Source organism: Lynx canadensis, chromosome D4 (assembly GCF_007474595.2).
Source record: "Lynx canadensis isolate LIC74 chromosome D4, mLynCan4.pri.v2, whole genome shotgun sequence".
Classification (NCBI taxonomy): domain Eukaryota; kingdom Metazoa; phylum Chordata; class Mammalia; order Carnivora; family Felidae; genus Lynx; species Lynx canadensis.
In genome coordinates, this window is record NC_044315.2 from 72,055,889 (window position 1) to 72,068,112 (window position 12,224).

At 44.1% G+C, this 12,224-nt stretch overlaps 1 protein-coding gene across 15 annotated transcripts in view; it reads right to left on the reverse strand.

Annotated features, from left to right (window-relative positions):
* SUSD1 (sushi domain containing 1) overlaps positions 1-12,224 on the reverse strand; it is a 288,718-nt gene that overhangs the window by 43,611 nt on the left and 232,883 nt on the right. Inside the window, exon 16 of one of the 15 annotated variants that reach the window (XR_003964320.1) lies at positions 4,558-4,742. The exons of 12 other annotated variants lie outside the window; for them this stretch is intronic. Coding sequence is in view for 2 of the 3 variants with exons in the window: in XM_030294187.1 (XP_030150047.1) it covers positions 11,112-11,248 (137 nt within the window). In the remaining variant the exon portion in view is untranslated. Of the gene's footprint in view, positions 1-4,557; positions 4,743-10,439; positions 10,930-11,096; positions 11,249-12,224 lie in introns of those variants that run through there. 2 more of the 15 variants (XM_030294192.1, XM_030294187.1) reach the window with 2 other exon arrangements.

Below are 12,224 nucleotides of genomic sequence, written 5' to 3' on the forward strand. Positions count from 1 at the left end.
TGGTTGCCACAACACACAGGAATCTACAAGGCAGACCATACGGAACAGTAGGTGTTGATCGGCAATCCAGAGGTCTGGTAACAGGAACCTCAAGGCAGAGGAAAACATATTTGAAAAGTTAACAGAAAGTTTTCAATATTTTTTTCTTAGAACCTGTAATTTTGAACTTTATAACCAGGGTAACTGGAACTTTAAATTTTTACTTTGTTTGCATGGATTAGCACAAGGGGGAAAGTGTATGGAGGAGTACCATGGCTGTGTCTAAAGACACTGAACCAAAGCTGCTGAGCAGAGGTAGGAAGCAGCCTCTGTCCTTCAGAGTCCCACTGATTTGGACCAGCAGTGCCACACCTGTCTGGCCAGGGAAGTCTGGGAAAATGACAAGCTGCCATCTCACTTCTGATCACAGCCCCTCCCAGCTAGGACCACTCAGGCTGCCATACGTCCTGCTGTGACCTTGTCTGGGGGAAACCGGTGTGATTCCATAGATAGCAGTAGCGCTAGAAAGAAAACTGAGCTCTCTTGCATCTGAGAACAGAAACCCCAAAGTCTCAATCCCCAAAGCCTCAACAGAAATGTCGGGCTTCCTGTCCCTGTTACAGCCGGCCTGTATTACGGTGGCCATCAGTCCACGCTGCCTGAGGGATTCCAACAGCTGACTTGCCAAATTATCAGGCAAAAGAGATTGCAAATGAAGAGAACGTGTAATTTGTGGTAGAGACCAAGCTGGCCAGAAGATGAGGGTAAGTGGAGGCAGAATAATGGGAGAAACAGGGGCGCCTGGGTGGCTCAGTCGGTTAAGCGTCCGACTTCAGCTCAGGTCACGATCTCGTGGTCCGTGAGTTCGAGCCCCGCGTCGGGATCTGGGCTGACGGCTCAGAGCCTGGAGCCTGCTTCCGATTCTGTGTCTCCCTCTCTCTCTGCCCCTCCCCCGTTCATGCTCTGTCTCTCTGTCTCAAAGATAAATAAAAACGGTAAAATATAAAAAATAAAAAAATAATAATGGGAGAAACAGAGGGGGAAATTCAATCAAAACACAAGGAGGGGGGAAACATAATGACAACTTTTAAGAAGACAGAGCATAAAAAAATGAAATTCTGGAACTAAAAAGCAAGATCTCTAAATTTAAATTTTCAACGTACAAATGGAGCAATTACTTGTAAAAACCAAATTCATGTTTGGGTGGGAGGGTGTCTCAATAACCCAGAGCCAAAGACAACAAAACAAAACATACTAAATGCAAAAATTCACAGATAAAAGACATAAAGGACTCGTCAGGTGGAGACTTAATAGACTAACAGTAGGAGTCCTGGGAGAAAGGGGACATGGAAGAAAACTAAAGGCCTGATTTCCATTGAAGGGGCCCGGGTGGGTTTATTGAAAAGACACACTCCCGGGGCGCCTGGGTGGCGCAGTCGGTTAAGCGGCCGACTTCAGCCAGGTCACGATCTCGCGGTCCGTGAGTTCGAGCCCCGCGTCAGGCTCTGGGCTGATGGCTCGGAGCCTGGAGCCTGTTTCCGATTCTGTGTCTCCCTCTCTCTCTGCCCCTCCCCCGTTCATGCTCTGTCTCTCTCTGTCCCAAAAATAAACGTTGAAAAAAAAAAAAAAAATTAAAAAAAAAAAAAAAAAAAAAAAAAGACACACTCCCAAAGAAGTGTCCTGGTGAAATTTCTGAGCTTCAAGGATAAATTTCACCCTCATCAGCTTCAAAGAACAAGTTACTGACAAAGGAAACAGAGTGAGGCCATCATCGGGCTATCAGCACTACCTAGGCTCTTGGGAGGCACAGGAATGATATGGATAGGCCAGGGGGGGCAAAGTGGATTATGATTGGAAAGGCTTATGTCCAGTCAAAACATTAGTATAGGAGGGCAAAAAGAAGGCATTTCTGGACCTGTAGGGCTACAGAAGGCACACCAACCATGTACTCTATCCGAAGTCAAGAAAGTACTCAAGAAAACAACCCCAATCAGAAATCTCTGCATGGGAGAGTTGAAAGAATTCAAGGAAACAGTGGTGAATAATGAACCTTGTGTTAGCCACGGTCTGAAAGGATGATGCTAGTGTAGCATGGAATAATGAGAATTTTTGAATCAGATAAGACTTTTTATAGGGGAAATTTCAAATGGCCTTGGCTAAAATTCTAATTTCTCTCAAAACCTAGGAGTAGGGACGTGAAAGAAATTAGGGCTTCAAGCTTTCCGGAGCTTTACAAGTCTCAAGGGAAGGGCTGCCGTGCCATTTCCACGGCGTGCAACAAACAACTCAAAATTGCTCCTTAGACATGAAACATCCTTTGTCTGTTCTTCCACTGAGGATTTCTTCACTGTAGTAGTAGAATCTCTTCGAGCTCTTTCTCTCCCCGACCCCCCACCCCTTTCTGTATGCTGTCTCTCTTTCTGTCTCTCCCACCTGGTGGTGTCTTTTCTTTACCGCCTCAGCTCTCCAACCTTTTTGTTTGTTTTTTTTCTACCCACATTCGTCTTACCCTTTACACGGGGCAGGTTAGCTACAGATTGCAAACTTAGCTCCAGGCCCACCTGTTCAGATCCAAAACCCATCAAGATGTTCAGTGGGACAAAAGGAACAACTTCTGCCTTAGAAATAAAAAAAGGACTAGCAGAAACCTTGTGATTATGGTCTGTCTTTTTACAGAATACACTTTCATTAGAAGGCTGTGCACTTTGGGGCACCTGGGTGGCTCAGTCAGATAGATAAGTGTCCGACTTCAGTTGCGGTCATGATCTCGCAGTTCGTGAGTTCGAGCCCTGCGTCAGACTCTGTGCAGACAGCTCAGAGCCTGAAGCCTGCTTCAGATTCTGTGTCTCCCTCTCTCTCTGCCCCTTCCCCGCTCACACTCTGTCTCTCTCTCAAAAATAAACAAACATAAAAAAAAAAAACAACAAGGTCCTGTATGAGGTTCAAGGTCATTGGGAAGCAATAGGGTTGAGAATAGGGATAGGGATGGAGGTGGGGACCATGAGATGAAGACGGATGGGGTGACAGGGCAGGAGCATGCTAAGCCTTGAAATCCTAGATAAAGAATGTAGGCTTTATCCTGAAGGCAGTGGGGGAGGGAGGGCATTGAAGGGTTTGTGTTTTAGAAAGATTTCTCTGGTTGCTACATGCAGGTAGAGTTTTTAGTGATAATGACCTTGAAGGCAGAGACCAGAAGGAAATTTTTTGTTCTAATTTAAGAGGAATTCTGTTTATTTATGGAAATCACCCCCACCTTTATGACCTCAGGGTGGCTAGAAACTTTTGTTTTTTCCATTTGTGCAGGTCGGATGGGAATGTGCCACTTACAACCTAGCACTTTCTACAGTGGGAATCCTTTCATGTCCCATACCGACCCTATATCTGTCTTTATGAGGGTCTGACCTCACAAAATCCCGGGAGGCTGACACCTAAGAAAAATCCTGTCAGAGTGACATCCCACTTCATCTAACTTCCTACCTTCATCTGACTTCTCCAGGACATCACTCTCCAATTTGTTCCTGCATATGACAGGCTCTCAGTGCTAACTTTATTTCCCTTTTCCAGTCTCCCACTCACAGTTTGGCTTTCCCTACTGCTACCTAATATTCAAAATTTAATTCTGAAGAATGTTAAATTAAAACCTTAGGTAGGGGTGCCTGGCTGGCTCAGTCGGATAAGCGTCTGACTCTTGGTTTCAGCTCAGGTCATGATCTCATGGTTCATGAGGTCCAGCCCCATGTCGGGCTCCACGCTGACAGTGTAGAGCCTGCTTGGGATTGTCTCCCTCCCTCTCTTTCTGCCCCTCGAACCTATCGTGTGGTTGAGTGTAGCTGGAATAAATAAATTTAGCAATTGGTATAATTTCCAAGTTTGCTTCCTGACCCCCATTATGAGGGCTATTGTGGTAAAAAAAGCAAATTAAGCCTTCAAGGAGTACTGTCCAATAGAAACATAATGTGAGCACACATTTAATTTTAAATTTTCTAGTGGCCATATTTTAAAAAGGTAAAATGAAACAGGTAAAATTAATTTTGGTAGTATATCTAATTTAACTCACTATATCCACCATAGTATCATTTCAACACTAAATCAACATACAACATATTAGTAAACTTATTTTTGTCCTATGCTACACTTACAGAACAACTTATTATGGACTACAGGTACTCAGTAACCACATGTGGCCACTGGCTACAGGACTGGATAGCCCCACTCTAGACCTTCTCCTGCCTACCATGAGAGTTAGCCAGAAGCAATGATACATTCCTGGAAGATTCTCAGAAATGCATATGTAATTAAAAAGATTTGATTGTGGTTATGGTTATTTGGTAATGTTTCTTTCATATCCCTTTCTAACATACCTGTTTTATCTCTGCAGCTGTCAGATAAACTCAAAGAAATATATAGTATTCTTACAGATTTAATTAGGTAGTGATTCAAATTGTATCTGCTGTTCTAGATATGCTGTCTTTACTCGAGCAAAGCATAGTTCCTAACATCTGGTGTGCAACTATGGGTGCGATAACTGTTTTTATGCATTCAAATAAGGAGAAAGCATTAGTTGCAATTTGCTTTTACCTGGCAAGCATAGCTGTCCACCTTGGCTGTCTTGCCTTGGGATTACATCAACTCTGCCTCTGTGCCACAATTTAGTCCGTGCTTGACTATCTCCTTGTTCCATAGGACATGATGCTGGCCCATTATATTGATGACATCAAGCTAATAGACCCTGGAGGCCCGGATGCAGCAGATGCTTTAGGGACCTGAGTAAGATACAGATGTGATTGAAGCGAGAGAAGCATGCCATGAAAATATGGGGGCTGCTGCCTCGTTAAGTGTAAGTCTCTCATACGTGCAAACATTGGGAAAAATTAAACTGGCAACAATAGGGAAGCTTTATTAAGGAGGAACTTGAGACAATTTCCAATGAAAGCCACGACAAGGCTCATGAAGAGACCATTGCACTAGTGTGAGACACTAGGCTTGGACCAGATGGGGGTCTAGATCAGGGAGAGTGGAGGCGGGTAACAGTCTCATTCCTGGTTTGGCTGTTGTCAAAGAACTCACATGGCTTTCCAATCACAACTTTTAATATATTAAAAGTCACTACTAACCATTTTTTCTGTGAGTTGACTGAAAAAATTATCAACTCAAATCTGTCCAGATGTCATATGACAGTTCTGTGTGGATTCAAGTTTCAATTTGACATTCCCTGAACTTTCTTTGTTGGGAGGTCCTCAAAAATCACGTTTCTGCAAAGCAAATTAATTCTATAAGAAATATTTCTAAGGAGTAGCATCTTACTCAGTGCTTAATGGGAAGAAGAGAAGTAACATTCGACTATCTAATCATGCACCAGATCTGTGAGCCTATTTATTCCTTCTAAGAACCTTATGAGATTGTAATGATTATATTCTTTTTTTTTTTTTTTGAAACAAAGAGAGAGTGCGCGTGTGCATGCAAGCAGGGGAGGGGCAGAAGGAGAGAGAGAATCTTAAGCAGGCTCTATGCCCAGTGCACAGCCCTACTCAGGGCTCCATCTCACAACCATGAAATCATGACCTGAGCCAAAATCAAGAGTTGCATGCTTAACCAACTGAGTCACCCAGGCGCCCCTGATTATATTCATTTTATAGATGATAAGAGTAATCAGGGATTCTGACAAGTGAGTTCCCCACTGTTTTCAGAATTCCCACCTGCCAGGCTAACTTAGCCCCAGTTGATCTGGCTAAGGCCCCACTTCTCCTTTTGCTCCATACAAAAGGGCTCACAGAAAACTTAGCAATGCTACGGTCATCGGAAAACTACTGTCTTTTTCACTTCCAGCCTGGGACCACCAGAACCCAATAGGAAAAGCAGAGGGGTGGTAGGGGAGTGGGGAGCAAGAGCTCAGTGTGCTCATTCTCAGCAGGGTTGATGGCAACCACTACCATCTGTAGAGTTACAAACGTGTTCCCACTTGTTTCTCTATTGAATAAGATCTTCACAAGAACTCTCTGAGTAGGTATCATGAGGTCCATTTTAAAGATAGAGAAACTGAGGGTGCGCCTGGGTGGCTCATTCGGTGAAGTGCCCAACTTTGGCTTAGGTCATGACTTCTCAGTTCTTGAGTTTGAGCCTTGTTTCTGCTGTCAGCACAAAGCCTGCTTTGGATCCTCTGTCCCCCTCTCTCTCTGCACCTTCCCCACTCATTCTCTCTCTCTCAAAAATAAACAATTTTAGAAAAAAAAGATGGAGAAACTGAGACTCAGAAGTAGACTTACATGTGTACAGTTATGTAACTCGTAACCGGCAGAGCCAAGGTTTGAGTTCAAATCATCTGACTCCAAAGCCAGAACATTTTCCACTGTATCAGGCCACAGAGGAAAATGAAGCATGGAGCATCTTTCTGGATAGAGTCAGGGGCCTGAGATTCCCTGGTAGGGGGCCAGTATCCCTGCAGGGTGTCCTTCTTTCCTCAGGTTGCTTTGGGACTTTAAGGCAAATCACTGTGTATTGTAGTCAAAGGCTGGTGTGGCATGCTTTCTCAAGCATCCGAGCCCAAGGATTGTTATATATTAGGAAACAAGGTGGTGTTCATTCACCATACTCCTCCCTCCTAAGGCAGCTTCCAAAGTGACTGAGGCATAATCATAAGATTTCACAAAAACAAAGCTCAAAATACTAGATTTATGGCTGAAAAGGAGACCATGGGTTCACCTCCCCAGACTTTCTATTATTATCCCCAGAATGGCAGTCTTTTCTCTCTGAGAGGCAGAATATATCCCAGTAAGTTCATGGCATGGAGGAGCAGAGAACCTGAGTTTTCAGAGAGCAAGCTGCTCCAAAAGAGAATTTTCTGGTTAGTCACTTCTCCCTTGGGGAGCACTGTGTGAAGGAGAGAGGGGCTGAACGTGTCTGCCCATGCTTTCACCTCTTCTCTATGACAGTGTGAGGAAGGGGGAACAAGCATTCCTTCCTCTCAACACTGTGCTTCCCACATTGCAACATCCTGAGTCTACCAGGGATCGTCAGCAGATGCAATATGTAATTCATTCTGACGAGGAAAGAAAGACAATGGTCTTGATGTCTTATCTAGAATGGTAGGTAAATGAGACAATAGTGTAAGAGGAAGGACTAGTAACCAGGAAGAGCAGATGTGTTATTTGCAGACAGGTGGAACGACCAAATTAGACTTTCAGGGCTGTAAAGAACTTAGAGATCACGTACAACAAATCCCTGCTTACCTGACAGGCTTGTTTGGCAAGGTCATGTGGGAATTCATGGGGCTGGGATGTGAGTCCAGCATTTAGTTTGGTTGTCCTAAAGAAGTCTAATGACCTCAGCCCCATACCCATGACCCCCTTCTAAGGCTTTCTCACCTTAGGGCCCATGCTGCTACTGTTGAGCCCTCCAGCATGGCCATAGCTGAAGGGGGGAAGGGTAGCCAGCCTAGATGCTGGTCTATAAACTGAGCAGGAGGGACTCCAGTGACTAATTGAACCCGCTAGATTCTGTCTTTTGAGGATTTTTGAATATGAGACATTGGGCTCTGAGCAATTGATAGGAAGGGCAAAAGACACAGAGAACAGGCAGTAAGAAGACATGAGCTGAAGCTATGAGTGAGCAGGGTGTGAGGTCAGATGAAGAGCAAAAAGCGTTTCATAGGTGGAGATGTGAACAGCAAAGAAAGGATGGAGGAGCTGGGTTCAAACGATGGGGAAGCTCTGGAGTAGCGATTGGCTCCTCCTGCTGCGGAGGGAGGTGTAGAGATCACCCAGCTGCCAGACCACGTTGGATCCTGCACTACCTTCCAATTACCAAACTATGTTCTAGGCCCTGGGGAGGTTAGCTGTTGAGCTATTAATAGGGTCACCAGGGACCTGGTTATATGGCCAAGATGTCACCCTTTCTTAAAACATGTAGCTTCATAAAACACCAACACTCAGGGTAAAATGGGTAAGCCTTTTTGTACATTACAACCCAAACAGGCTAACACATTGGCTTTTCCGCTAGCAACTGCACCTGTACAAACCACATAAATCAGTATTAAAAGTTTTGATCCCATAGTTGTGTCCCCTCTGGCAGCAACACCTACAGTTTTTTGATTGGCCCAGAATTCACTTATGATCCTTTCCTCCATCCCAAATAATCACTATCAGAGCCTTAGAAACCTCCTGGTACAGCCTATACTACTCCTTTTTCCCTAAGCAGGCACTCCTTGGGCAATGGGTGCCTCTGTGTTTAGTGTCTGTCCTAAGGTCCAAGAATAGCATGAGCAGTCGTGATGATTAAGTGCCCAGAGCATGACTCCCTATTCACAAAACGTGGAGCAGCTGGGTGGGAATGCACGTGTTGGATGAAGGGAGGTAAGTCAGGTGGGAAGATAAGAAGAATGCCCGGCTAGCTAGGAACTGTAATCTCTAGCTTTGCTTGGATGTGCCCTAACCTACTGCGACTTGACCTCCTCACCTTCTTCACCCCATTTTTGCTCTCTGCCACTCTTCTCTCCTCCCCCTTCCCCCCTTCCCTGGCCTCTCTATGGGACTCTGGGGTGATATGAGTAAACCCCAACAAAGCTTCTACCAAATCCAGGTCTCCTCCTAGAGAGTCTCCAGTGATAAGAGCATGGATTTTTCACAGTTGGTTACAAACTTGACTTTATTTTCTCACCTATAAAATTGGCAAAGTTCAGTCTCTCCAGCAAACGGTGTTGGGAAAGTGACATGTGGAAAAATGAAACTGGACCACTTTCTTACACCATACACAAAAATAAATTCAAAATGGATGGAAGACCTAAACATAAGACAGGAAGCCATCAAAATCCTTGAGGAGAAAGCAGGCAAAAACTTCTTTCACCTCAGCCACAGCAGCTTCTTACTCAACACCTCTCCAGAGGCAAGGGAAATAAAAGCAAAAATGAACTATTGGGACCTCATCAAGATAAAATGCTTCCACACAGCGAAGGAAACGATCAGCAAAACTAAAAGGCAACCGACAGAATGGGAGAAGATATTTGCAAATGACATATCAGATAAAGGGTTAGTATCCAAAATCTATAAAGAACTTATCAACACCCAAGAAGCAAATAATCCAGGGAAGAAATGGGCAAAGTTTAAAAGCCCATTTTGTTTACAAAGGTGTAGGAAAACAAGTACTGTCATACATTGCTGGTGGACATATAAATTGGCACAATTTTCAGGCTGAAAATTACAAATCACATGCCTTTTGACTTAATTAGCTCGACGTCTAAGAATGTATTCTAAAGATATACACGTAGCAAACTTTACTCGCTTTCTTTCAGGAAGCATCCATTAAGGATGGCTCCAGTGAAGAAGCAGCAGTCTTTGGAATTCTCTGCAGCCCATGATATGGGATAACCGGTGTTGTATGTGGCCAACAGCCTGTCTGGGTTGAGAATAGATACAGATAGGTGGCCTTTCTCTTTCCATCAAGCCTTCCTCGATTTTTCCAATAGAACGACATACAGAGCACCTCACTACATCCCTTACAGAGTGCAACTGAAGAACTCAAACTATTCACCAACTATTCTGCCTTTCTGATGAATGAAAGAGTAGAAGAGTGTTGTGACCATGTAATAGGGGATATTGGGCAAAAAGCGACAGTACTGTTGCATAGGAAATACCAGAGTACGGTGTAAATGGGAAATCATTTTCAGTTCTGACCTCAAGCAGTAAGGGGCTCCTCTAGCCAGACAGCCTTTAAAACTCCTTTTTGCCACCACAATCTGTAATGCATTCAGCCACTAGAAGAGCGCACAGGGTCCTTGGTTAGAGATTCAGAGCACCAGGCTCACTCAGCTGTTCCCAGACTCAGCATCCAAATACCGGTACCTTGAACCATGTGCAGAAAGATGACCTATAGCAAATGGATCCTATAGAAAGAGGCAGACCTCCCAGTGCAGGGCACACTGTGTGAGATGGGGAGACATGGGCTACCTACAGAGAATTAGACCCAACCTGCCCCTTTGCTTTAGGGTCATTGCCAGAATCACCTAAAGAGGATCCAGAGCTGGGGTTCAGAAGCCATCATGGGCTGTTACCAGGGTGTATTATATAGCCTTGCTTCAATCCTTCTCAACATTTCACTTTGCCATTTCCATAAAGTTCTGAGCTTGGCAAATTCCAAGGCAATATTAGAGTCCTCTAGAAAAATAAAGATAGGTACTGCCTTTTACTAATTTTTTCCCCACCATTCCTGCCATACATTACAACAGTTCTTCATTTCAGGGGTTAATTGGATGGAAAGATCATTTCATTTGTCTATTTTATGTAGGACGAGGCTTCCTGTGCCTTCTTTTCTTATCTGCAGTATCAACTTTTATGATTCTGTGGTAAATTTACTAACATGGAAAGAATAGGGGAGAAGGGGAGGGGGTTGAAGAGAATAATGGTGGGGTCTGGAGTGCCTGGGTGGCAGAGAGATACTTCAAAGAGAAGAATGAATAGCAAGGCCCTAAATAAGTTGTACTCTGAGTTTAGTAATGTTAGCTGTGTTCATTGTGAGGACAGGTGTTTGCCCTCTGATAATAAGCAGACTTTAATCCTAGGTGTGAGTACAAGTCATGTCAACAGGGGTGGTTCCAGAGAAATTCACAGTAATTGCCCAAGACACAACATTAGCCCACAACCAAATTCTCACACTGAAAAGTCACTGGCAAGTAGGAATGCCAGTCTTGATACAGCTCATTAGGTAACAGAAAAGGAACTGATCCTTCAAGTCAACAAACATCTTCGGATGTTTCAAGGGCTAGCCAGGCAAGCCATTCCAGCAAGGGAGAGGTGTGGCTCTGGTGTGTGGTGACACGGTGAACACCCAAGCTCCGTAGTGCTGATTAGTTGTGTAATGGGTGGATGAGTCAAAGATCATGCTTCCTAGCTTGTCAGATACTTGGTAGCTCCCAGGAACTTGCTCCAGACTTCCAGTGGCTCCATGCAAGCAATCCTGGAGCTGATTACGAGACCACATCAAGACTCAAATTTCAGTGTCATAAGCACTGAAGCAAAATCCTCCTGACTCACATCCTTTAATCCAAAGAGGAAGATTTCAGTCAGAGATTGTGTTTCTGTGAGCATCTTCATTTTCACCAGGGCCTTGTGAATTTATGTGGACAGCACAGGAGGAGCAGCAAATTAAGAGTCTGGTCCAGCAAAATCAGCTCTGGCAAGGTATGAAATCTTACCCACAAGACATGGTCGTGCTGCCCAGTCCATAGCACCAACAGCTATGGTACCATGTTCCCTGCAGGGAGCTTCCTCTTCCAAGTCCCCTGTAATGTTGGTATCGACACTTATCACCCTGCTACCTTATAGTTTGGGAATGGATGGAATGGTTAGCTTTCCTTCTCATCCCCAGGGCTCCAGGAAGAACAAGTAGTCATACACTCCTAGGTTTAATCCCTGGCTAAGCTACTTAATAATTGGATGACCATGGGCAAATAATCTGAGTCTCGATTTCTTCATCTGTTTATTAATAATAATAATACCCACTCTGTAGGGTGTTTTTTGAAGATTAAATTAAATCAGCTCTATAAAGTGCCTAACACAGTGCCTAGCACAAAAAAAAATGGTAGTTTTCATCTCTGGAATTAGTGAGTCTCAGAACTGGAAAAAATGTTAAAGGTTATCCAATAAGACCCTCCTTCTGTTATTCTGTTGCCAGAATCCCCTATTGCACCTCCAAGACATGTGGCCATCCAGCCTCTACTTTGAGTGTATCAAGGCAAGAGACAATACTCCTAGGAGTTCTGAGGTTCTTGCTGAAATTGAGCTGAAATATAGCTCTAAGGGGCTTCGACTATTTGGAATAGTAACCCCTTACCCACGTACAAGAGTAGCACTCTGACTGTGCAGACTTGTACCACACATCTCTGGGCGATGCTGTTCACACAGACCACAATGTAAATGGTGCCTCCTGGAGTTGGGCATTGTGATGGCCCTGTCTATGTATAAGTCATCCAAATATTTAGTGTCAACCTCACATTCCTTTGAGTCTTTTCTTCTCCAATGAAAACCTCCAAATTGCTTCTATCATGTCTCACATGACAAGTTTTGCATCTCTCATCACTCAAGTCACTCAGTGCTCAACTATGTACTGCCTGGATCTGGGCACAATGCTTTAGTCATCATCTGACCAGTCTGGAGAAATGAGACCCACTTTTCACATTTCACACCACTAAGCTATGTCCTCTCACCCCAATTCCATCCTGAACTTGTATGGTTCGTTTTATTATTTCAGTTCTCATT